At 40.5% G+C, this 25,485-nt stretch overlaps 1 protein-coding gene across 1 annotated transcript; it reads right to left on the bottom strand.

The window, feature by feature from the left end:
- Positions 1 to 227: 227 nt before the first annotated feature.
- Positions 228 to 1,638, bottom strand: LOC147610317 (membrane steroid-binding protein 2-like). Its single transcript, XM_086786368.1, has 2 exons — positions 1,203 to 1,638; positions 228 to 798 (listed from the first exon to the last, which is right to left on the bottom strand). The coding sequence occupies exons 1-2, from the start codon at positions 1,490 to 1,492 to the stop codon at positions 438 to 440; spliced, it is 651 nt and encodes a 216-aa protein (XP_086642494.1). The 5' UTR covers positions 1,493 to 1,638; the 3' UTR covers positions 228 to 437.
- Between the last annotated feature and the right edge of the window lie 23,847 nt (positions 1,639 to 25,485).

Raw genomic sequence — 25,485 nt, 5'->3', positions numbered from 1 at the left:
AATTGGAAGCCTAAACCGGGAACAAACTACAAATGCAAAGTGCCATTGCATTTTATAATCATGCAAAGCCACTACACCCAATATAACCTCTTCAACCTTCAAGTTCACCTCATTAAATGGTTTCACATAAAGTCGTATAAATATGTGAGGCTACTTTATAAAGTTGACAAGAACAAGAGTGTAACCATAACTTCACGAAATGTGGGACTAAGCTCCAAAGAAACACATGAAATAAGGGCTACTATATAACTTATAATACAAAAGAAACATCATGTGACAAAGAGTTTGTGGTTTTCATAAAGACTTCCCAAGCATCTCAAGCTCTGTATGGGATGGGATATTGCAACACAACCTTGCAGCCTAGTAGATGGCTTCGGATCCAACTATCAACTTTCAGGTCATACTTTTATAGGTGCACAAAACTTAGCTTTGCCACCCTACTCTGACTTAGCAATTTCTTCACTAGGCTTGACTTGATCTCCATTAGCATCCACTTCATTTGAGTTTTTGCTCTTGTCAACATCCAGACCCTTCACAACTTCGCTCTCCTCGGGAAAGCTCGTGGCGTCTTGCACAGCCACCTCATTGGTCTTGCTAGTTTCATTCACAATCTGCCCAACCTTCACATATTTGCTCATGAATTTCCACTCCCAATCTTGAAGTGCGTCCAGTTCAGAGGCACTAAGCCCCTCAATATCTCCTGTCAGATCTTGTTCTTCGAAGGACATCTTGGCCAGAGCTCTGCTTGCATCCTTACCTGCAAAGAGAGCATACGGCCCGCCTGGGCCATAGAACATTCTGTCCAACATAAAATACACATCAAAATGACATCATTGTGTAAAAAATACGTTTAAAAATACATGTGTAATGCAAGGTTACAAGAGTAACAAACACATGTCATTGGAAATTATAGCATATACCTCCATGTCCTAGTCCATATCAAGTCGTCTTTACATATACATGAACATGGTAATTGCACATGAATGTACATATATAAGCCTCTCCATGCCATATATTTACACATACATAAAGATGATAATGTGTCATCCTCACAAGTCCATATCAAGCCATCTTTACATATACATAAAGATGATAAATCATGCATTACACATGCGAGGCTCCATGTCATCTTGACACATGCATAAAGAAGCCAAAGCCCTATACAGAAGTGCAGAAAAGACAAAGGCAGAAAGAGGCCGGACCTGGACTGGGAGACGTCGTAGATTTTGCCCTTGATGGCCATGAGGAGGGGTTTGGAGGGGTCGGTGCCATCGTAGGCTCTGAGGTGGGCTTCGGAGACGTCGCCCAGCTGCACAGGAGGGGGCAGAGGCTCCATAGCCACATCGCGGTAAGAGGAGAGCCTAGGAGCCGCAAAGAAGCCCGAGACCAGATAGTAGAGCGCTATCAGAAGAGCGGCCACGGTGAAGAAGGTCACGGGCGAGAGGCCCGTGTAAGCGGGGATGGCCTCCATCAGATCGGCGAAGAACGTCATGGCGATGGCTGGCAAATACACAGGGCTATGGCTGTGGCGAGCTGAACAACAGACGCACAGTTATGGCTGTGGCGAGCTCCGCAAGGGACGCAGTGTGCGTTACGACGAACACAAACGACAAAGGGGTATCACCAAGCCACAAGAAGGGCTCTTTAGGTTTATGATCACACCATATGAAAGAGCGTGCCCATGTTTAAAAAAAATTCTTCCATGTTGCTCCCTAAGATCTTGAACTTTGGAAGAAGCCATGATGTGGTGGTGTCCCTAGATTTACCCCCATTAGGTCCACGACGTCGCAGAGAAGGCTCCCTCCACTTTATCCAATAGTAACAAGATCACCGCCTAGCAATCACCACCACTAGATCTAGAACCACAACTCCCTCTCTAAAGGCAAATAGGTTTTCTACATGTAAAGCTCTTACACAGCCCCATCAGCCATCTCCCTCTCTACAGGCAAATAGATTTTCTACACGAAAAGCTCTTGCACATCCCCATCTCGAATGCGGTACCCAAAGTATGTTGTTCAAAGATGATAGAGAAGTAGAAGATACTCAAGCCAACATTGTCAGTTTTGCACTCATGGCAAAGATGATGAAGGTTCAAAAGCTCATGAGTTTATAGAAGGCATGAGTATACCAAAACTAGATGGATGCCATGTACATCATGAAGAACCACACTTAGAACCTTATGGATCGACCACCAAAATGCCAGGTCATTGGCACCAGGTGGGTATATAAAGCTGAGTACATATTTGATGACTCATTCTCATTCAAGAAGTACAAGGCTCGGGTCATGGTAAAGGAATTTGCACAAGTTGAGGGCATCCTTATATGTTGTGAGCAGTTGTGCCAATTCATCTTTCAGTTCCTACCCTAGCTTTGCACTTACCTTGACAGTCTTGGGCTCATTCTCATCACCTAGATACTAATTTGTAGTCACTAATAATCAATGTGGTGATGTGATGGAGGGACATGGCGTGAGGAAGGGTGACAATGAGAGAGAAGAAACATGCGTAGGGGGGGAGGGGGCACAAGGCCGGCATGTGCAGGGTAACCCTTTCCCCCTCAAGTGATAAACTACTACCACCTACATACATTGGACCTACACTCATAGTTATTTGCTAGAGTGGTCTATCACATGTGCCTCATAGGGCCTGTAGTTTTATACAAGGGTAGGAATACAATGCGTGAGAGGGATGCCATGTTCCATCAACTAGAAGGGTCTTTTCGATTAGCCTCCTTCAAGCCCCTTCATTTGACTCTTCTTTTGTCATGATGTTTGCTTGAGTGTTGTTTGGAGTCTTCTTCTTGCTCTAACAATCTTTCTCTAAATGGCTTGGCTTGAAATAAAAGTTACACGTTACTCTGGCTCTTGGTTGTTTAGTGAAGAATGGTTTCTCCTCGTAGTGTGATGAAGATCCACCTACTTTGACTTTAAGTCTATTTTCTTCTTCGATCAAGGCTACTTCAATGTCGGTGAAGGTTGGGTTGAGAAGATTCTTTAAGGTAGCCACCAATAGGCTAAATAATACTTCCAAGTTCATGCTCTTGAGAAGAAGGATTGCTATGGACTTGAGACCTAAAGTTGTTGCATAATACTTTTCATTTTATTTAGATGTGCTTGGACTGACTCATTATCTATGATGTCCAACCCAAAAAAAAATGAATTTTTAGACTTATTTTGTTTGGCACCAAAAAACTAAAATTTTAGACTTATTTTGGAGTTCTTTTATTTGGCACCAAATAGCTTCTCTAGTTCATCACATGCTCCTTATCATCTGATGCAATGTGATGGATGAAACTATCTCCTAGTAGCCTTAATGCAATGATGGCTAGAGCTCTCTCGTCTCTTCCTAGCTAAAGTCTTTTTCTTCCCCTTCTAATCTTGCACATTTCTCCCTTCCACTTACTATTCCCCAAAGACCATCTTTCATGAGAACAAACTTAAGTTTTACTTGCAATGTATGGAAACCTTCACCATTAAATTTATCTACAATGGGTGGATTTTCCATGGTTTCCTTATGGGGATGGGAAGGTTTTTGCCATGGGGCTACCCAAAGCCAATGTCTAGTCCCTTACAAAGGTGGAGATATTCATTTCATGTGGTTAGTACTTCTTCCCAAATTAAAAAACTATAAATACCATGATTTGGGAGAGTAATTTAGAGTACCAAACCAAGGGACAAATTGGTTTTGATGATGCAAAAGTGTTAGCAACACCCCAATGGTAAAAAAACCCTCAATGGCTCTTAAAATTGACTATAATTAGCACTAATTACCTTGTTTGAGATGGAGGTAATTATTTGCTAATAGAGCATACTAGAATGATTTGCCATTTAAAGCTTCAATGATTATTGTTTGTGCTCCCCCTCCTGGCCAGATATTTACTACCACAACTGATGGGCTCTTTTAAAGCATAATTGTTAAAACCCTAAAGATCTCTCTAGCTAATAACCATGCATAAACAAGCATGAACCAGGCATATACTCATCCACCCAACCACACCCCCGAGCCCAAGGGTGCACACATAAATACAATGAAGTATCACATATCTTACCTTAGTGTCCCATACCACCAAGAGATATGACTTTACTCCAGCACCACTTGGCTCTAGCTTGAAATAGCAAGAGAGTAGACACAATGCTCTACACAAGAGAACATCCCTTGAGAATGCCCCATGCCCCTATTATATAGGAGGGCCCTCAAGTGACTCTTGACTCTCCATTTCCATGTGTGACCCTTGGTTTCCTAACTCTAACCTCAACCCAAGGTTAGACCTAACCCTTGCCCCGCTAGAGCATGTTCCCATGCTCCCATATTCACATGCCTAGGGTGGGTTAGCCTCCTAGTATATGCATATATAATGTGCACATAACATACTTCCCCTCTCTCAAAACATTGCACTCTTGCAATGAAAAGAAGGAAAACAGTGTTGAATGTTCTCAAACTGACTCCCAAGTCGTATCCTTAATTTTCTTGTTAGGTCATACGCAACTGTACCAATCCGACGTATAACTCGGAATGGACCGCAATATATAGGAGATAATTTTGAGCACTTTCCTGTTGACAAAGTCTAAGAATCTTTAGGAACTTTCAAATAAACCAATGCTCCTGGCTCAAAAGACCGAGGTGAGCGTCCCCTATCACCATAAAATCGTGCTCTATCCTAAGCACTCCTGATAGAATCTTGAGCTTGGGTTCTGATATCTCTCACAAGAAATCCCTCGATGCATCAAGCTCAATGTCCTTTAAGACCAGCATTAACAGGTGCCCTGGGTTAATACCCATACATAAGCATGAATGGACTACAATACATAAGCATGAATGGACTACAATCAGTAGTCAAATGCTTAGAATTGTTATAGGCAAATTCTATCATTGGAAGATATTTTTTCCAACTCGATGGTTTTCCAGAGACATGTGCACAAAGCATATCCCTACAATGTGATTCACACGCTCTGTTTGCCCATCAGATTTCGGGTGATCAGAGAAACCCATACTCAAAGTGGTTTCCAATTTATTGAAAGCTTCCTGCCAAAAATGAGCCATGAACTTAGAGTCCCGATCGCTCACAATATCAAAAGGTAGACCATATAGTCTAAACAGTTGCTCGATAAATTGGTAAGCCAATTCCGAAGCTTTAACCATTGTCTTTGTGGGTAAAAATCTAGCCATCTTTGTCAATCTATCCCCCACGACTACCCAAATGGCATCGTGACCCCTGCTAGTATGTGGAAGTCCTGTAATGAGATCCATGGAAATACTTTCCCACTTCGAGATGGAATATCCAAAGGATGTAATAGCCCAGTAGATTTAAGGTGCTCTGCCTTATTAATCTGACACTGATAACATTTGACCACATAATTCTGAACAAAATTCTTCATTTTCTACCAATAAAAAGTCCTTCTAACCAAAGCCAAGGTACATTGTATGCCCGGATGTCCTGCCAACGGTGCATCATGACACTCAAACATGATCCTCAGTTTAATTTTCGGCACATCCGGTACGCAAACCTTATCATTTCAGAATAAAAGACCATTCTGAATAAAAAATTGGTTGGCTTTTCCTTGATTCACCAGGTTTTGATCTACCTCAGAGTTGGACCTTGATTTTGCCAAATTCTAATATTTTCCAAAGAAAATATATGTATTCATTTTCCCTTGAATGAATCGTACAAGTTAGAAGTAATTTCCGTGAAGCTAAGTTCATTAACTTCACCAATTCGACTCAACGCATCAGCAATGCTATTCAAGGCACCTTTTCTATATTTAATCATGAAATCAAAGTCCTACATCAATTCAGCCCATTTGGCCTTTCTACCTTTCAAGTCCAATTGATCACAAATAAACTACAAAGACTGATGATCTGTCAAGACCATAAATTGAGACCCGTAGAGATACTGTCTCCATGCCTTTAAAGCATAAATAATTGCATACAACTCTTTCTCCTAAACTAGATACCTAGTCTGTGCATCGTTGAGTTTCTTACTCTCGAATCCCATAGGCTTCCCATCCTGGAACAAAGCTGCGCCTACCGCAAAATCACTAGCATCAGTCTCTATAATGTAAGGCCTACTAGGATCTGGTAAGGCTAACACAAGAGCATCTCGAACTTCATATTTCAAAGTATCAAAATTTTCCTGTGGTTTCTCATTCCACTCAATTGGAGAATTAGACTTCTTATTTTTACTCTTAAGAAGGTTGGCAAAAGGCACTGTCAGCTTCGAATAATCCTTGATAGATTTTCGAAGAAATACCACGAAACCTAAGAAAGATCTTAACTGCTTGACCGTACGTGGAACTGGCCATTCCAAAACCTTTTGGATGAGATCCAAATCTATACTTAAGCCATCGCAAGAGATCTTATGACCCAAATATAATAATTTCTTTTTAAATAAATCACACTTAGATAATTTACAATACAGTTTCTCCTTCCTAAGCCTTCCTAGAACCTCTTTAAGATGATTCTCATGCTCAGCTAAAGTTTTACTATATATCAAAATATCATCTAAGAAAACCACCATGCATTTTCCTAATAGATCCCGAAATATATCATTCATCATCTGTTGGAAAGTTGCTGGTGCATTAGTGAGACCAAAGGGTAACACTAAAAATTCATAATGGCCATAACGTGTCCTAAAAGCAGTTTTAGGAACATCTTCCTCTGCAATACAGATTTGATGATAACTAGTTTGCAAATCAAGCTTTATGAAATACTTAGCTCCTTGCAACCTATCAATAAGATCATCTGATCTAGGCAATGGGTATTTGTTTTTAATTGTAACTTTGTTAAGACGTTTGTAATCAATACACATCCACTGGGTACCTTAATCTTTTTTCTTAACCACGAGAATTGGTGCATCCCCAAGAGACTTACTTGGTCTAATTTGACCCATCCTCAAGTATTCAGCTAGTTGCTTTGCTACCTCATCTTCCTCGGTCTGGCTAAGCCTATATGGAGGAATACTAATAGGTTCTACACCCAACACTAGCTCAATTTTATGGTCCACCTCTTGTTTAGGAGGTAATCCATGAGGTAACTCATCAGGAAATACATCTTGAAATTCACTCTTAATGGAATTCAACACTTTACTTTCCTAAACATCCATAGAAACAGTGTTTACATCAAAATGAACACATGAAGACACTGGATCCATAACCAATTGAAAAAGTCCATAGTTAAAAAGATTTTCCATTAACTCAAGCTCATTAATAAAAGTTTCCTTGGGTAGAACAATGTTTCCCTTATTAAGAGTAACAAGGTTTCCATTGTGATGGAAAGACATCAAATGTTTGACCCTGTTATTATGGGCTACCACACCTCCAAGAGGGAACTCAACACATTTACCTAAAGGATGAGCAATAGATCACAACTGTCATAGGGCACTTACCAATGCTTCGAACTTGAGTCCCTTGAGGCTTTCAAGCTCGCTTGTTAAGCTCCAACCTCCAAGCTCCACCTCTACGCTGTCACCGTAGAGTCGCTCGCACCGTCGCATAAGGCAATCACTCTCTCACTCTTCCACACAAGCATGAATCACACAAGCATAGAAGAGGAACAATGCTAGAATGCTCTCTCTCTCTCTCTCTCTCTCTCTCTCTCTCTCTCTCTCTCAATCTCTCTCAAGACACAAGGGAGAGCTCTCTATAGCACAAAGGGGATTGTGTCTTTTCATTATGAGAAAATGCCTTATATACATTTGGCCCTTATTCACACTTGGGCGCCCAAAAACTTACTTACTAGGCCTTGGGTGGCCAATATCTCATAATGTACAACTTCTATAGTGCCGTTTCATGACACTTGTTAATGTCCTCAATTGGAGGATCATGTTTGTTAACGGTACTAACATCCCCCCTTCCTAATGTAGGTTATGACCGCATAACCTGTTATTACTGAGGTCTAAAGACTTGGTCACCGAACTCATGTCGGTAGAAGTTTCTTCTGGATTGGAGCTTTTTGAGTGTGCGTCAGAACGTTGAGTGTGATCTCCAGAATCCTATATCTAACATGTCTTTGAAAGTGATATGCATGTAGCCATCGCAGTCGGTGGTAGTAAAGCATGATACCTCTGTCGGATGGCCCTTGGTTCATGTCGAACTTCAGGTGTTCTGCTTCATACTCATCATATAAGGCTCCTTTGGTTGGTCTATCAGCACCACCACCAATTTTAAAAATCTGATGCTAGCCACAATTGCGGGGTCTGGAATTCTGCGCCATGTCCTTATCCATGTAAGCATTTGCTGTCTTTGATCCTTAATGTTTGCAAATGTTGCTGGTAAGAAAATTGTGAAGTAGCAAACATGTGAGTCACGCCTTTTGGCTTCCTGAAATTCCAGCGGTGTCCATCTTCTTTTAACTGGCATGTATAAAGGATCTACTCGCAGTGTTGGTGGCGCGCCCATATACACTTGGCTGTATTTTGGAATTGCCATGTACTTCTTCTGCCAGTTTGGTTGTATACCAAAGTCTTCCAGTCTGGGCTGCTCTTCATTGGTGACTATGGTGGCAAAGCCACCTCTTGTGTGCATAGGGTTTGGTTTCCTCCACCTTCAGAAACAGTGATCATCATGAATGTAACAATCCGTATCTCTAGCAGATCAACTAACTGGGGGTTTGCCAGCTTTGTGTGCCTTGCCACATTTGCCCATAATGTACCCTCTCCAGCCAATGGAAGTAGTTCTTCTAATTCAAGGTGTGGAGCTCGGAGAGGGTATGGCACATTGTGCTGTTTGGTTGGAGTGATTTTTGAATAAGCCTCTGTCATGATTTGTCTTATATGGGCTCAAATGGAATTATCTACATGAGGACTTTGAACATTAACTTTGGCTTCAAAAGAGGTTGCCAGCTCAAATGAAGCCCTCATACTCTGCACAACCTGATAAAGATTTCATTATGGTATCATCAGTAAATGCCTCAATATTATCTTGCAGGATAGGATGTCATACCTCTTGAGAGTGCCATTGTGGAGATGGGTGAGGTGCCAGTATCTCCTCGTCAGGGGCGAGAGTGTTAGTGGGAAAATCTATCTTTGGAGGATTAAAAGATGAGAAAATGCAGTCATCTTGAGATGTGTTAGTAGGTGGCGTATTAGGATATGGATTAAGTAACTTACTAGTGGCGACATTAGAATAGACAGGGTAACTTGATTTTGAAAATGAAGAAGAGGATTCTTCTTAACCCTGACCTGTGCTAGGGGGTGGGTGGCTAGGCTTATGAGACTTAATAAATTCTTGTAAGTCTGGAATTTCTTCGGAATTGATAGTGGGATACTCTATGTGGGTGGCATCAAAATTGTATTGTACATTTGTTAGCATGGCTTCTAAGTGTTTGTAAATATTAGAGTAGAGTTTTAGAATGCCAAAAGGATGATATAATGTAGACTCACATAAATTTAGATGCTGGTGAGTGTTATATACTTCTAGCCACCCATGACTAATAATCCATTGGAACTATGTGCTACTACCTCATAGTTGGCGGGCATCTCTAGAATGTCATCTAGGACAAACAAGTCTAATTTTTCAACACTATTGTCCAGAATTTCTGAATTTTGGAGAACGCGACACCAACTACGAAGGTTTAGCACTATAGGATGTAGAGGGTAGAAAAAGATGTCTTGGGGATTTGTTAATACTAAGTCTCCCCTCAAAATTCCCATTATTATGGTAGGATCAGCATCTCTTTCAGTATTTTGTTTAATTAAGGTTAGTTCTCCTAGGCCTATATCTTCAGATAGATTAATGTCATACTGAAGTAGAGAGAGTGTTAGTGTAGATAAAAAGAAGGTAAGAGTTTGAGGAGGGGCCCGAGGAGTTACTGGCAACAGCTGACCCAACTTGGAGAGGCACGCTCAAGGAGGATCATCGCTAGGCTCCGGTGACTTCTATCTTGTACCGCCATCCGACACTCTAACTCTTGTAGGTGGGAGTCTGTGTTGCTAAGGAGGTTTGAAATTGTTGTTTCTCTGACCATCCTTGCAACATCTAATTCTTTGAATCTTCTTGTTGCATCTTCTTGGGCTTGCCTGGCCGTTGCTTCTCTTTCTTGAGTTTCGGTAACTTGTTGGAGCCTTTGGGGAGCTAGCCTCTGAGTGTCATGTAGTTGTTGTGTAAGCTATGTCACTGCATCTTGGTGTGACAAATCTTTTCTTTGTGCTTTGGCTTGGCTTGCACTTATCGTTTCATTAAGTGCTCTAAGCTTTTCTGCATGGGCCTTGTTTGCTTGTTCCCTTTCATGCTGTAAATGGGTTGTCCTTTCCTCCTCTGCCTTTAGCTGTGCTGTTAGCTTCTGGATTTGGCCTTGCAAATCTTCTTCTTTGGCCCTGCCATTAACTTGGAACTCCTGTATTTGTTGTGCATGAAGTGTAGTGAGTTCCTTGGTGTGGGTGACTTCTTTCTGAAGCTGCTCCTTTGCTTGTTCTAATTTGGCATTGAGATCCACATTGTCCTTGATTCTTTGCACTATTTTTGGCTTAGGACCATGTTATTGCTCTCTAGGGCATTGTACCTTTTCTCTTGCTCCTCCGTGTGGCCTTCAAGCTCTTCATGAGATGATGACATCTTTATAGGTAGCTTTAGATGCTTCCAAGTTGGCTTTTAATCTTTGCACTTGTGTGGATGCATCTTTTACCTATTTCCGGAGGGCAACGTTACAGTCGTGGAGCATGTGCATTGTCAAGAGGTGTGTCAAGAGGTGGCACCGCCAAAACTTTTGTTCTTGCTCCCACATTGCACTTGTGCTTGACTCGGCTTCCAGCCCACCCTGTGGTTGGTTGAGCAGCTCATCGAGTCCTTCCATGGTCCCTTGCAAGAATTGTTGATAGTCTATGTTCTTCAGGGAGGCCAGCTGGGGTAGTCTTTCTTCATCTTCCAACCTCCTTCTCTTGCTTGGAATGGATGGCTCTAGAGTTCTTTGTCTTTTTCTTGCATCAACTGGGGCCTCTGGTTCTTGTAGTGGAGCTGTGGCCACCTCAACGCGTCTTGTCTTTCCTCAGCATGTTATTGGTGTTGCTTGTTCGGGCGCTACCTCTATTGGCATGTCTGCCAGAGTTGATTCTTTAAGAGGAGATAGATCTGTAAATATTAGTTGCGTTGGGCTTGTCGAAGGAGTAATTTGTTGTAGGGGCTCCTGTGTGGCTTGGCTAAGAGTTGTCTCTTCTTGCATGGCCTCTTGGTATGTGTGGATTTCCTAGGCCACTTCCGCCTCTAATCTCTATGACTCAGCAGCATTCCCCTCATCTTCTTATCTATTTTCTTCTTTCACCCCTTCTTGATCTACTTCATGATTTCCTTGGTCTCCATCAAGATTACCTGCCCTTCTTGCATATCTTCAATTGTTAATGTGGGTTAGTCTGGTAGTAGTGCCAACTACATGTGCTCCTCTGGTTCGGGCTCCTTGAGAGGCCTTTTTGCTACGTGATTTAGAACTGTGTAAGGAGGTATGGGTTACAAATTTTTGATTGGTGTGCCTTCAAGTAATTCTCCATCTCCTTATGGACATAGTGTGCCCAGTCATCTTCTTTCTCCTCATGTGCTTTTGCAATCCGGTTTAGACTGACCCTATTGTATCTGTCCATGGGCTTCACTTGCAGCATCAAGGACATGGCCCTGCAAGCTTTCTTTGTAGCCTCATCCTGGATGTTTTCGTACTCGGCCCCATTCGAGTTTTGCTTTTACTTCAGCCTTCCTCCAGAATTTGTAGGCATTCTGGGCTATGGTACTAGAGGGCTACCTTTCCATGGGCCGTGAGAGGAGCTTTTTTGATGATGGCCCCATGGAAAGCTTGGGCATAAGGGCCTAAAAAGTTCATCTTTGGGTGCTGTGCTGGCCTTTTTCTCAGACTTGCTGGGGATCCAGTGGCGATGGCTCGAGTCGCAGTTGGGAGCTCAAAGGCTTCTGACTCCGAGGCCGACATCTGTACATGCACCTTGGATCAGTCTACTGACTGGTGGGTTGATTTCTTTTTTTCTTTTTTTTTAAATGGATAATAGGTTAGTTGGATTAAGGAGTTTGTTAGTGTAGGAGCAATCTTGGGGTGTGTTAATAGTCAGGGGAAGGTTATGGCATGTAAGTGCATGGTTAGAGTGAGTTCGTGAATCTATAGGCCGTGAAAAAGCAGACATGAAAAATCAGGCCATGAAAATGTTAGGCGTGAAAAGGTTAGTCGTAACAAGTCAGCCACCGTGAAAAAGCAGATGTGAAAAGTCAGCCACCGTGAAAAAGCAGACGTGAAAAGTCAGGCCATGAAAATGTTAGGCGTGAAAAGGTTAGTCATGAAAAGTCAGGCCGTGAAGATGTCATACGTGAAAAGTCTGGCCATGAAAAGGTAGACGTGAAAAGTATGGCTACAAAAAGGCAGACGTGAAAAGTCTGGTCGTAAAAAGGCAGACGTGAAAATTCTGGTGGCTGTGAAAATGCAGACATGAAAAGATGAGTTTCTGTGAACTGCAGGTTCCATGAAACACGAACCTGAGTTTCCATGAAACTGCAGGATGTTATTGTGAATCGTTGATTATGATTGTTTGTTTATGAGGATTTTTTCATTTTTTAGTTTTATTGTAAAGATGCACATGTGAAGATTCTATGAAGTCATTGTTTATACACAAGATGTGACAAATTTTTGAAGATCAAAAATACAAAAAAGAAAACGAAAAGAAAGAGATCAAGCTCCCACCTCGAAAGGAGATAGTCGAAGGGGTCGAAATCCGGAGATGGCGGGTTGGGAGATGCAAACAAAAGCCGAGTGCAATCGATGATTCAAAGCACATGATGCAAAATGATGAAAAAGGAAAGAATTTTGATTTTATAACGCAGCCGTCAGACAAGGAGGTTGCCTTAATGAAGAACACCACGTGGTGCTGTTTGATTGGCCCGTGAGAAATTATTGTTTCACAGCGTAAACATTTTTTTTGAATTTTTCACAGCGCGATTCTTTGTGATTTTGTTCACGGTGTGAACGTTTTTGGAATTTGTTCACGGCGTGAATCTTTTCGAAGTTTGAATGCATAAGATCGATACCTTCTCATTTTTTCCTTCATGCTCAAACAATCAAACATGCACATGATGAGTGAATGATACCTTGCTTACCTTGTACCCATTGTGAACCCTTGAGGTCCCTTGGAATGCTTGGAGTTCTGCCAATCGGTTTGTGTCAGCAAGGTCTAACTTTTGAAATTTTTTGTAGATTCTTCTTGTGGTCTTCATATCATTCATGATGTCCTTTCTGTTTGGTTGATCTTTAAGTTGAATCTTGGGCACCCACTTCTGTGTACCCTCAGATGTTGGGTATTGTGTGTGCAAGCTTTGTGGGATGGATGCTGGTTCTATTTTCTGAGGTGTTGCCACTGCACTCGTTGTTTGTTCATCGGTTTATGATGTGTTTCCCTTTGTTTGTTAAGCTCCATAAGAGTATGGACATGACCTTGTCGCCCATGCTTAACAATGTTGTCCTTTCTTCCCATTGGATATTGCATTTACTTGCACAGATCCAGGATCGTCCTAGAATCATTTCTTCTTCCATGGAACCTGCAGGCATGACAAATATCTTCCCAACCAAGGAATTATTTCTGATGGAAATGTTAACATTTAAAAATCCCTCGGCTTTCGTGGTTATCAAGTGAACACTATGTACTTGCGCATCAAGATGTGGTCTATCTAATGCTACCTACGTTTCATATGGGACCCCATATCTATTAATGCAATGCTTGTTGCTGCATGGCCTTTAGCTATAGTAAGTCCCACCTTGAGTCGTGCTGGCTCATTGTTTAATTCCTCTTCATCCAAGAGAGTCATAGAAGCCATGTTGACATGTATCAATCTATTGTGCAGTAATTGTTTGGCTTTAGCCTCTTTGGCTTTAGCCTCCCTAGCCTTAGCTTCTTCTTTAGCCTGCTGGATTTTTTCCTTTGCAAGCTGTTTCTTTTGTTTTAAGAGATGTTCTTGCAAGAGCATCTCTTGGGTCTGTGGTCCAAAATATTTTTTTAATTTACTTCCATGGACGTAACCCTCCATCTGGATGCCGTCGATTGTCTCAATTCAAACAGACCCTTGAGGTGTGATCTTCGATACTCAAAATGGTCCCAGGCCTTGGTATTTGAGTTTCGTTTTCTTGGTGCTTCCGACACCATACATGAGGACAAGGTCCCCCATTTCCAGTTCTTTTTGCTTAAGGTTTTTGTCGAACAAATGTTTCCTACGTAGTTTTTCAACCATGAGTCCATGTGATGCTATTAGCCTGGTCTCATCAAGCTTCTCTAAGTCAATTAGCCTTTCAGCTAATGCATTCTCCGTCAGACATTCTTGTACAGCAATCCTTAAGCTTGGGACTAAGTATTCCATGGGCATAATTGCTTCAACACCATAAGCTAGACGGAAGGGAGTGTACCCGGTCACTACCTTATAGGAGGTTCGATATGCCCATAGGGCTGCTGTGAGCTTATGTTCCTAGTCTGTTCGACTTGCTTCCAAGGTTTTTGTCAAGATAGTACACAAAATTTTGTTTGTACTCTATGCTTGACCATTGGCCTGTGGATAATAAGGTGATGATTTTTGATGGACCACTAAGAATCCTACAAGTAAATGATCAATCACCTCATTAATAAAATGTGAGCCACGATCACTAACTAATTCTAATGGGCATCCGAACCTTGAGATAATTTGCTCGTATAAAAATTTTGTTGTTGTTCGTGCATCATCTCTCTTAGAGGCTTGGCTTCTGCCCATTTTGTGAAATAGTCTGTGTGGCTAAGATCACGTATCGGGCTTGGGATGGATGTGCCACTGGACTAATAGGTCCCACAAAATCTATCCCCTATTTATCAAACAGTTGTCTTACAATAATAGGGGTGATGGCATCTTGTCCTTTTGTTGTGAAATAGCGAAACGTTGACATTCTTCACATCTTTTGACAAATTCTATGGCATCTCTGAATAACGTAGGCCACCACAGTCCTGCTTGAAGCACTTTTCGAGCTGTGATTTCTCTAGCAGAATGCTTCCCTGCTATCCATGAATGAGGCTCTTCCAATATGGTGACAAACTCATCTTCTCTAATGTATCTTCTTAGCACATTATCTTTTCCTAGCTTATATAGTTCTCCCATAATTAGTTGATAAGGTGCAGCAAGCTTGATAAGCTGCTGCATTTTATCTTTGTTCAAAGGTATTTCCTATGGAAAACCATAAGCTAGATAATCCGAGATTTCCTCACTCCATTCGGGTACCATATCCAACTTAAACAAACAAGCATCAGGGAGATCATCATCAACACCAGTTGTTGCTGGTTCCCCATTTGGAATTCTTGACATGTGATTGGCTAACACATGCTGTGTTCCCTTTCTTACCGTGACTATAAAGTCGAATTCCAACAATAATAGCAACCATCATGTGATTCTTTCCATGGTGCAAGGCTTATTCACTAGGTATAATAAGGCTTGGTGGTCCACGAAGAATACAAATTTGTTGGCCAAGAGGTAATGTCGATATTTCTTGATGGCATAAACCATGGCCAATCCTTCCCTCTCTCTGGTGGTGTAGTTCACTTTCGCATCATTTAGCTGATGACTAGCGAAGCAGACATGATAGTCCAATTTGAACACACCAGGCTGGGCTAGTACGCAACCAATAGCAAAATTTGATGCATCAATATGCACTTGAAATACAAGATCCCAATTGGGGGGTCGTAAATTGGTGCTTTAGCCAATGCTTGCTTCAGTCGATCATATGCTTCCTGGTGTTCCTCGGTCCATTCAAAGATAATGAGGATCTTGTACAATGGTTTGGCTATTTCAGCAGCATAGAAAAATATGAAGCGGCGATAATACCCAACATGGCCCATAAATCTTTGCACACCCTTGTAATTGGACCTTGCTATCATCCATGGATATACCATTCCTTGAGACAATGTGTCCCAATATCACACTGCTTGACCCAAACTGACACTTTAAGGGGTTTAGGGATATATATGATATAATCAACATCGCTCGAACCTTTCCTCAAGCAGGCCAGATGGTCTGCCCATCGAGAGTGTGCACACAGATTGTCAATGAATACCTCCAACCACTTTTGTAAGTAATCCTTGAAGGCTATGCACATCCACCATTTTGAAATGTTGTTGGGGCATTGGTGAGGCCGAAGGGCATAACTTTGTATGCAAATGTCCCCCACATTGTATTGAAAGCTATCTTGTGATGGTCTTCTGGTGCTATGACACCTGATTGTAACCAAAGAATCCATCCAAGAAGTAGTAAGCTTCTTCCCCCAGTAGCAATCACTCTTTCCAAAACATGTTCCGTATAGGGCAGTGGTGGATAATGGTTTTTCCTAGTGGTTGTGTTGACCTTTTTAAGTTTGCAACATGCATGAAGAGTAGTAGGTCGCGGGCTACTACCAGGTAATCATGCATTTTGTGGTCTCTAACCCCTCTCCAGAAGCAAGGCAGTTAACCTCTCTCGAAGTTTGCACCTTGAATTTAAGTGCTTAAGACGAGACACATAGTCTCTCATCGACTCAACTTCCTTTTGTTTAATATTATGTAGTTGTGCCATAGGGCTCCATCTATCACCACTTCAGGCAAAACTGGGCACAAAAACATTCTTGAGTCTTGTGAAGTTAAACTTATCCTCAGGCTTGAGGGTTCGGAACCACTGGTCAGTGAAAAGGCATGAATCATTGTCACATCACTAACATGCCCGCAGGTTTCACATGTGGATTCAAAAATCTCTACATGTTGGATAGGATCTTCATTCCCCCAGAGACATTTTGGGCAAGTTTGGAAATGATATGTGGTTTCATCTAGGAGGGTCGAGATTCTAGAGCACTGCCTAGTCTCTGACCATCCCTTGGCCCATCTCTGTCGCCATATTTAGCAGGTCTGTCCTTGTGGCTGCATTAAGATCCATGGTTGGATCCATCCTTGGCCTTTGAGGAATTTATCCCCCCCTTCCTACACCTCATCCCCTTCTTGTATTGGCTCTTCTAGGTATTTCTGTTCCATGGGATGGCCTAGCCGCTGTACCTTGGAGTGGCTCATCATTAGCCACCTCCATACATCTTTGCAGAATCAGAAGTTCCATGTCTTGTAGGAACGTAGGGTGATTGATCATCTGATCAATATCCTTTTTGGTGTACAGATGGTCCTCTACTTCACCCACCACTCTTACTAGGCTATCCTCCTCTTCTATGGTTGTAAAACCTTCCTCCGCTCTGGATTCCTCATTTATGGGTTCCAAGTTTGGAATTTCTACCTCACTTCTTCCCATAACCGATTTGGGTTCCTTACCTCTCGTGATTGGAGTGAATTTAAACTCGTTTCCTTTTGCTCAGCTCTCGCCCTTCGAGTATCGAGCTCTTGTTTCCTTGAGCTCAATTCTCGTAGCTGTCGTTCCTTCTGAGATCTAACTCTACTTCCTTAGAGGTGGTGGGAAAGAATATTTGACCCGTCCTGGCCGCACTTTCCATGTCTCGTCTTATTTAGGGGGTGCCGGTATTTGACAGCCTAGAATTCAACATTTGGATGGGCACTTCTTGTTGTGGACCGAGTCCAACACTAGTTGATGGACCCATGCCTGCAGATTGCACTTCTTCGTCTCATGGACTGGTTTGGAGACCAAAAAATCCCCGGGTGATATCAATGATACCACTGGACCTAGTTGGGGAGGATGGTTTCTCCTCTTCCCCAAACCCAGTGTATCTTAGCCCTTCTTCCATGGACTCTTTGCTACTAGTTTCAATGCTGGTCAGGTTTCTTAAAACACTCAAGTGTGTGCTTGCAGAATGTTTTGATCCCACACTTCTTTGATAGGAAGATCCTGGGTGATTCGATGCACTATCGTCAAGTGTAAGATCGTCTCCGATGAGTTTTCCAGATCTTAAGTGCATGTATGTATGATTTCAACGGTGGTCAAATTCCTTAAAACACTCAAGTGTGTGCTTGCAGAATGTTCTGATCCCACACTTCTTTGATAGGAAAATCCTGGGTGATTCGATGCACTATCGTCAAGTGTAAGATCATCTCCGATGAGTTTTCCAGATCTTAAGTGCATGTATGTATGATTTGATAAGCTACTTTGTTGACCCAATTTGATTTTGCTTCCGATTCTATCGCTCTGTTTCTAAAGCCCTTAAATTGTACAGAATGGTTCATGGCGTGAACATTATTCTGCACTTTCACGTACTCGAGGATTTTTGCTTTTAGGATCAGACCCCCTCTCTTTGCTATAAGTTGCCCTCCCTTACCAATCTTCATGGCCTTCTGACTATTCATTGGATTGGACCAAACCGTGAGTCTGCAGAAAAAGTTCACGTCGTGAACACAAAAGGATTCACACCGTGAAGATTTTTCAAGGGGTTCACGTCGTGAAGATTTTCCAAGGGGTTCATGCCATGAAGATTTTCAAAGGGTTTCACGTCATGAAGATTTTCTAAAAAAGTTCACGGCGTGAACGTTTTTCTAAACTTTCACGTGATTAACAATTTGTTAGACTTCATGACGTCAGAGGTGTCAGGATAAGGTTGCCTTGCCTATTTTTGGCAAGGCAATCTCGTGATTTGTGGCATTAATTGCGGTGCTGATTTCAGGAGCGATTCGCAGCATGAAGTTGCAGAAAAAGTTCACGGTGTGAACGTTTTTCTGCAATTTCACGTGGAGCTTCCCACGTCGAAAGTTATGATTTTACGTGCGAAATACTTATCCAATTGATCCCAAATTGATTATACCACGCCTAAGAAATGGAATGCAAGTTCTTGGCACAGTCAATGGCTCCTTATGTTTTTTATTTTTGTGAATTTTTGAAAAAGAAGAAAAACATCACATCAACCTGTTCGTTCACGTTGGTGCTTTCAATGATGCAAATATCAAAATTAGCAAGAAAAAACAGTGAAGCTCTATCCTAAGACCACTCCACCACACACATACACAACATCAATTTCTCACAATTTCTTCCTACCACACAAATCTTATCCATTCATTTTCTACACAATGCACTACCAGAATGCAAAGGAAATCATGAATCTTATGCAATGGGAGAGCTGAAACTCCAAGAGGATGAAAGAAACAAAGGTGTTTCCCCAGCGGTGCCAAAAATGTTATGGGCTACCACACCTCCAAGAGGAAACTCAACACATTCATCTAAAGGATGAGCAATAGATCACAACTGTCATAGGGTACTTACCAATGCTTTGAACTTGAGTCCCTTGAGGCTTTCAAGCTCGCTTGTTAAGCTTCAACCTCCAAGCTCCACCTCCACGCTGTCACCATAGAGTTGCTCGCACCGTCGCATAAGGCAATCACTGTCTCTCACACACTTCCACACAAGCATGAATCACAAAATCATAGAAGAGGAACAATGCTAGAATGCTCTCTCTCTCTCTCAATCTCTCTCAAGACACAAGGGAGAGCTCTCTATAGCACAAAGGGGATTGTGTCTTTTCATTATGAGAAAATGCCTTATACATATTTGGCCCTTATTCACACGGGCACCCAAAACATACTAACTAGGCCTTGGGTGGCCAATATCTCATAATGTACAACTTTTATAGTGCCGTTTCATGACACTTATTAATGTCCTTAATTGGAGGATCATGTTTGTTAATCCAAAACGGGATTAACGGACCCAATCCATAGAAAAATCCTTATTTTTTTATGAAACCATTCCATCCCTAGAATTATATCTACATGACCCAAGATCATGACATGAAAATCAAGTCTATCTGAGTACGATTGGATGTCTAACGGTAGTTTTGACACCTTCTTGTCCCAAAATTGGACTTGTCCTCCAGCCATCCTGACCTTGTATATGTGATCATTATGTGTTATTTCCAGCTTCATCCTCTATACCACAATGTTGTCAATAAAATTGTGAGTACTACCAAGATCAAACAAAATATAAACCTGATGTCCATTTATTGATCCATAAACATGAAATAATTTGTTTGGACCAAAAAAATCTTTATTGAAAGTACAATCTGAACATTGGCTTCCTTCAAGATGGGTAATATTGAATTCAAAAAAATTTACCTTGAAGTTCTGTAATGTGTATAAATTTATTTGGTATGAACTTCTTCAGTGCCACCTTTTGTCCAAGCGGCCAAAGGTGTTATAGCTCCATTCAAAGGACAGAATTTCTTCGTGTGTCCGTTTTCCTTGCATTTGAAACATGTGACATTATCCTTGCTCACAAATTTCTGCTTCTTGTTGGCATTGTCAGAATTTTTTGGTTTTGGTGTGAAAACCAACTTTCTTTTCTGTCCACTATTTGAAAAAGTGAACGTGGTTTTCTTTTCATTAAATGATGGTTTTGAAGTATTGGCATCGATCATAGTCTTATAAAAAACTTGAGCTGCCTGAATAGCATCCTCAACCATTTTGACCTTGAATTTCTTTACCTCATAATCACGAGCTAGAACATTGATGAAAATCCCACATAAGTATGATCATCAGATTTGGCTTTGGTAGCTAATTGTCTAAATGCACATAATTGTCAAAAGATTGATTTCCCATGATGCTATTTTTAACAAGCTTGGCAATTATTTTGAATTCATCCTCTGGTTAGACAAACTCTTTTTTAAAAGCTTCCTCAAAACTTTGCCAAGTGGTGGGAATGGAATCATCTTTGAGATTCTTGCACCAAGTTAATGCCTTTCCTTTCAATAAACCCTGCAACATCTACAGCTTTTGCGCATCTGTGAATGGATGAAAGGCAAAATGTGTAGTCCACCTATTGAGCTAGGCATCTACACATTCCTGAGTCTTCTCCTTTTTCTCACCGCCGTACACTTTTGGTGCAAACGACGGAGCAACCGCTTTGGTAGGAGCAGGAGGTGCCACCAAAAGAGCTTTTTGCAAAGTCAAAATCTACATCTTTAGTGACTCCATCTCATTATGACATTTGGCAATAGTTGCCTCAAGATGCTCTGTCACTTCCAAAAATTCTCTCTTTCCAACAGCCTCCTCTTCTTCACAACTTGAAATTTTAGATCTTTCCCACCCAAGTTGGGATGATCACTCATCTCATCAACATTATCATTGACTGAGAAGTCAATATGAGTGACTGTAATAAAATTCTTCAAAAATCACGATTCACTCGAATTCAACTTCACTTGCCCTCTTTTGACCAAAATGATCTAGCAAATCAATGCGCTAGAACTGACTAACACCGACTAGAATTAACCAAACAGAAACAACTACAAATACGAGGCATACTCGTATTAATTATATGCGAGTAATCCGCAACAAAAACAACTACAAATACAAGGCATACTCGCATTAATTATACGCGAATAATCCGCATCTATCTAATGTCAGCACGTGAAAAACGTACTTCAACACTAGACAACTCCCGAAAATATTAAATTCTCGAGAAAAAAGAATTATCATGACTTTTTCCTATTTTTTTAGGGCTTCAAAATTTACTAATTTTGAAATCCACCAAATTCTATCTTATGGCACTCCAAATCTAAAATTTCGCAAAAAAAATTAACAATAAAATATGCCAAAATACAATTGATATTTCAAAAATACCAATTTCTAGGATTTCGAAAATAATTTCTAAAAGTTTTCTAACTTTTGGTAATTAAAATATATTATCCCAAGAATCCCATAAAATATAAAATTTTTCAATTTTGCCCAACAATTCTCAAATCTAGTTAAAATTTATAATTTTAATGAATTTACTAATTTTTTGGGCAAAAAAAAGATTTTTTTAAGAAATTTGAACGGTCTCACGGGCGCCCGAATGGACACACCACATGCCGGTCACCAAACCTGGATATTCCAAAATTTTGAAATAACCTTTGTCTAATTTTTCACAAATTTTTGAAAAAAAAATTATAAAAATTAATGCACCTCGAAAGCATTAGAATACGAACGATCAAAAAATTCAAAACCCGAAAGTCAAGGGTTGCTGGAAAATGAAAAGACAAAAAATACTGAAATTTGAAAGGTCAAAAAAAAAATTTGGACCCCAAAGGTCAAAGGGATCATCATGAAATTTTTTGGTTTAAAAAATACATGAAATAAGAAGATTTTTTTCCTCTTTTAAAGCTTTAAGCCAACTTTAATTAGCTTTAATTAAATGCTATTAAATCTTTATTAAAAGCTTTAAATAAGCTTTAATAAAAAGCTTAATTAAAAACGTTTTTGAAGAAAAACGTGGGGAGGGCCTGTGCGCTGACGGGGCCGGTAGTGCGCATGACTGAGAGAGAGAGGGGAGAGGAGCAGAGCTCACTCCCCCACTCATCCTCCATCTCCACTCTCTCTTCCTTAAATCTTTCTTTTCCGCTCTACAATCTGTGTGTGATTAAAGTGTTAATCATAATTTTATTTACTAATCATGATTAACAGTTTAATGATGTTTAATATTAATCAACCCCACTAAAGAGGTGCTCACATGAGGGAGAAGAACATGAAGGAAATTTTAGATTTGAGAGATGGAAAAAATTCCATGCACACGGGAGAGAACCCGATGCACCATGTTGTCCCCTACTACATTCCAGCAGAAAATCGACAGAGATTTGATAGCATGCCCGCGCGGGAAACTCATAAAAAATGCATTAAATTGGTTTTTTAAAACCATAAAATGCTCAAACAATGTCCTAAAAATTAGGGAAAATTTCCTAAATTTATTTGAGATGTAGGGGAATCCTTTTTTAGCAAAATACCCACATTATCATGTGTGGTATTTTGGTTTTAAAAAAATCTGTAAATGCTTATTTTAACCATAAAATAAAGAAAAATAGCATTTCCACTCATGAAATTTCCCTGCAGCGTCGATACGTCATCCAAGTTTAGAAGCAATGCATTCCAACCACCATATTGATGTTTCCAATGCAAAGACAACCAAAACAAACCAAAAAATAATACTTTTTTACTTAGTAAATGTTTAAAATTTACCTAAAAGTGCTAAAATTTTTGGAATAATGAGAGAAAAATAAGAGGAGAAAAACATCAAAAATTAACTAGAGACCGCTCTGATACCACTGTTAAAACCCTAAAGATCTCAGCTAATAACCATGCATACACAAGCATGAACTAGGCATATACTCATTCACCCAACCACCCACGCGAGCCCAAGGGTACACACATAAATACAATGAAGTATCACATATCTTACCTTAGTGTCCCCCATACCACCAAGAAATATGACTTCACTCCAGTAGCACTTGGTTCTAGATTGAAATGGCAAGAGAGTAGACATAATGCTCTACACAAGAGAACATCCCTTGAGAATGCCCTATGCCCCTATTATATAGGAGGGCCCTCAAGTAACTCTTTACTCTCCATTTCCATGTGTAACCCTTTGACCCTAACCTCAACCCAAGGTTAGACCTAACCCTTGCCCCACTAGAGCATGTTCCCATGCTCCCATGTTCACATGCCTAGGGTGGGTTAGCCTCCTAGTATATCCACATATAATGTGCACATAACAATAATGCTCTTCTTTGATGCCTTGTCGCCCTTTGAGTTGTTGTAGCAACTCTAAGTTATGCCTTTTTTTATGGTGGATGAACAAAAAACACTTTATTCTTGATGATTTTGGATCTTGGGGCAAAAGAGGAAAAAATTACTTACTAGTAGCTAATTAAGGAGACTAATCATTTTGCTAATCTAGACTATGCTAGGGTGTATAGCTATTGAAGGGATGATGGGTGGCTCTAATACTAACTTGAGATTTGCATCTAGAGTAGACTAGGGTGTGTAGAAATGGATTAGAATCATCTTAGCATGCTAGAAAAACAAGAAAGAGATTAACACTAATGATAAAACTGAAGCATATTGACAAGGCAAGGGGTTTAGCTAAAGACCTTGTGTTTGATCCTTTAGATAGAGTGCCTTTTTATAGACTTGAGGATATCATTAATCATGACTCATAAGCTTGTCCCTAATCTTTCCTAGATTTGAGCACCATCTCCCTTGAAGAGAGCACCCACTTGGCATCCTTTCCTATTTATCCTAGGCGCTTGTTTTTGGCCTCGCTCCCTTTAACCCTTTGAATCATAGTCCATGACTTATACAAATGTTTGAGAGGTCACATACCACTCTCCCTTGCTCCAAACACATTACCTGACATCACTTACTATTTCAACGTCTCTTCTCTTTCTTAAATATTTTTTTTAAACATATATAGTGATTTTTCTGACACGTGAGCCTATGTTGCCATGTGGCACATGTGAGCTTACATCACCATGTGGTACCTTTTTTGGGTAATGATGTGACACATTGTTATATGCACATTATGTGTGCATATACTAGGAGGCTAACCCACATTAGGCTTATGAGCATGGGAGCATGGGAACAAACTCTGGTGGAGCATGGGTTAGGACTAACCTTAAGGGTTAAGGTTAGGGTCAAGCATCCAAGGGTCACACATGGGAAACGGAGAGTCAAGAGTCACTTGAGGGCCCTCCTATATAATAGGGGCATGGGGCACACTCAAGGGGGGCTCAGGCTATGATCTCCTAATGTTATCTTGAGGCTAAGACTATGTTATCTTGAGGCTATGTTATGATATGATGTTCTCTTGTATAGAGGATTATATCTACTCACCTACAATTTCACACTATAGCTACATGCTATTGGATTGGAGTTATACCTCTTGATGGTATGGGACATCAAGGTAAAGATATGATATATATAATTCATGTGTGCATCCCTTAGGCAGCTCGTCGGGTGGATGAGTCTATGCATAACAATTATCTAGAGAGATCTTAGGGTTTTAACAATGGTATCAGAGCAATCTCTAGTTAATTATTGTTAATTTTTCTTTCTTATTGTAATTTTTTGGTATTTTTTAAAATAAATTTTAATATTTACTAAATAAAAATGTTATTTTGTTGATTTGTGTTGATGATTTGCATGTGGATCATCGATATGGCGATTGGAACGCGTGTTCTACTATTCAATGGACGAATCGACGTTGCGGGGAAATTCCGTGAGTTTAATGCTATTTTTTTCTATTTTTTATGGTTTAAAATAAGCATTAATGGAAATTTTTACCAAAATATTACATATTTTACTGCGGATATTTTTGGTAGAATGGATTCCCTAAATTTCTACAATTTTTAGGAAATTTTTTCTAATTTTTAAGAAATTTTTAAAGCATTTTTATGGTTAAAAATGTATTTTTTTATGCATTTTTGAGGGTTTTCACGGATATTCTATCCATTTTCTACCGATTTTCTGCTGAAATGCAGTAGGGGCAGCATGTTGAAGCATGGAATGTTCTCCCATGTGCGTGGGATCCTCTTCGTCTCTCAAATATGAATTTCTCCTCTATTTTCCTCCCGCCCGTGGGAACGCCTCTTAAGGCACAATTTTATTAAACACTAATCATAATTAATTTTTAATTATGATTAAATTTAGTTTAATTAAATTCTTTAATCAAAAGATTAATCAAGTATTAATCCTCTGATTAACAGAGAAGAGATGGGATGGAGAGAGAGGAGTTTATTTGGAGAAGAAGGAGAGAGGAGAGTGGAGAGAGAGACCGGGAGACCCTCCTCTCTC

This window comes from Cibotium barometz, chromosome 49 (genome assembly GCF_041138505.1).
Source record: "Cibotium barometz isolate CiBa-2024 chromosome 49, ASM4113850v1, whole genome shotgun sequence".
Lineage (NCBI taxonomy): Eukaryota > Viridiplantae > Streptophyta > Polypodiopsida > Cyatheales > Cibotiaceae > Cibotium > Cibotium barometz.
This window is presented reverse-complemented; position numbering and strand designations above follow the sequence as displayed.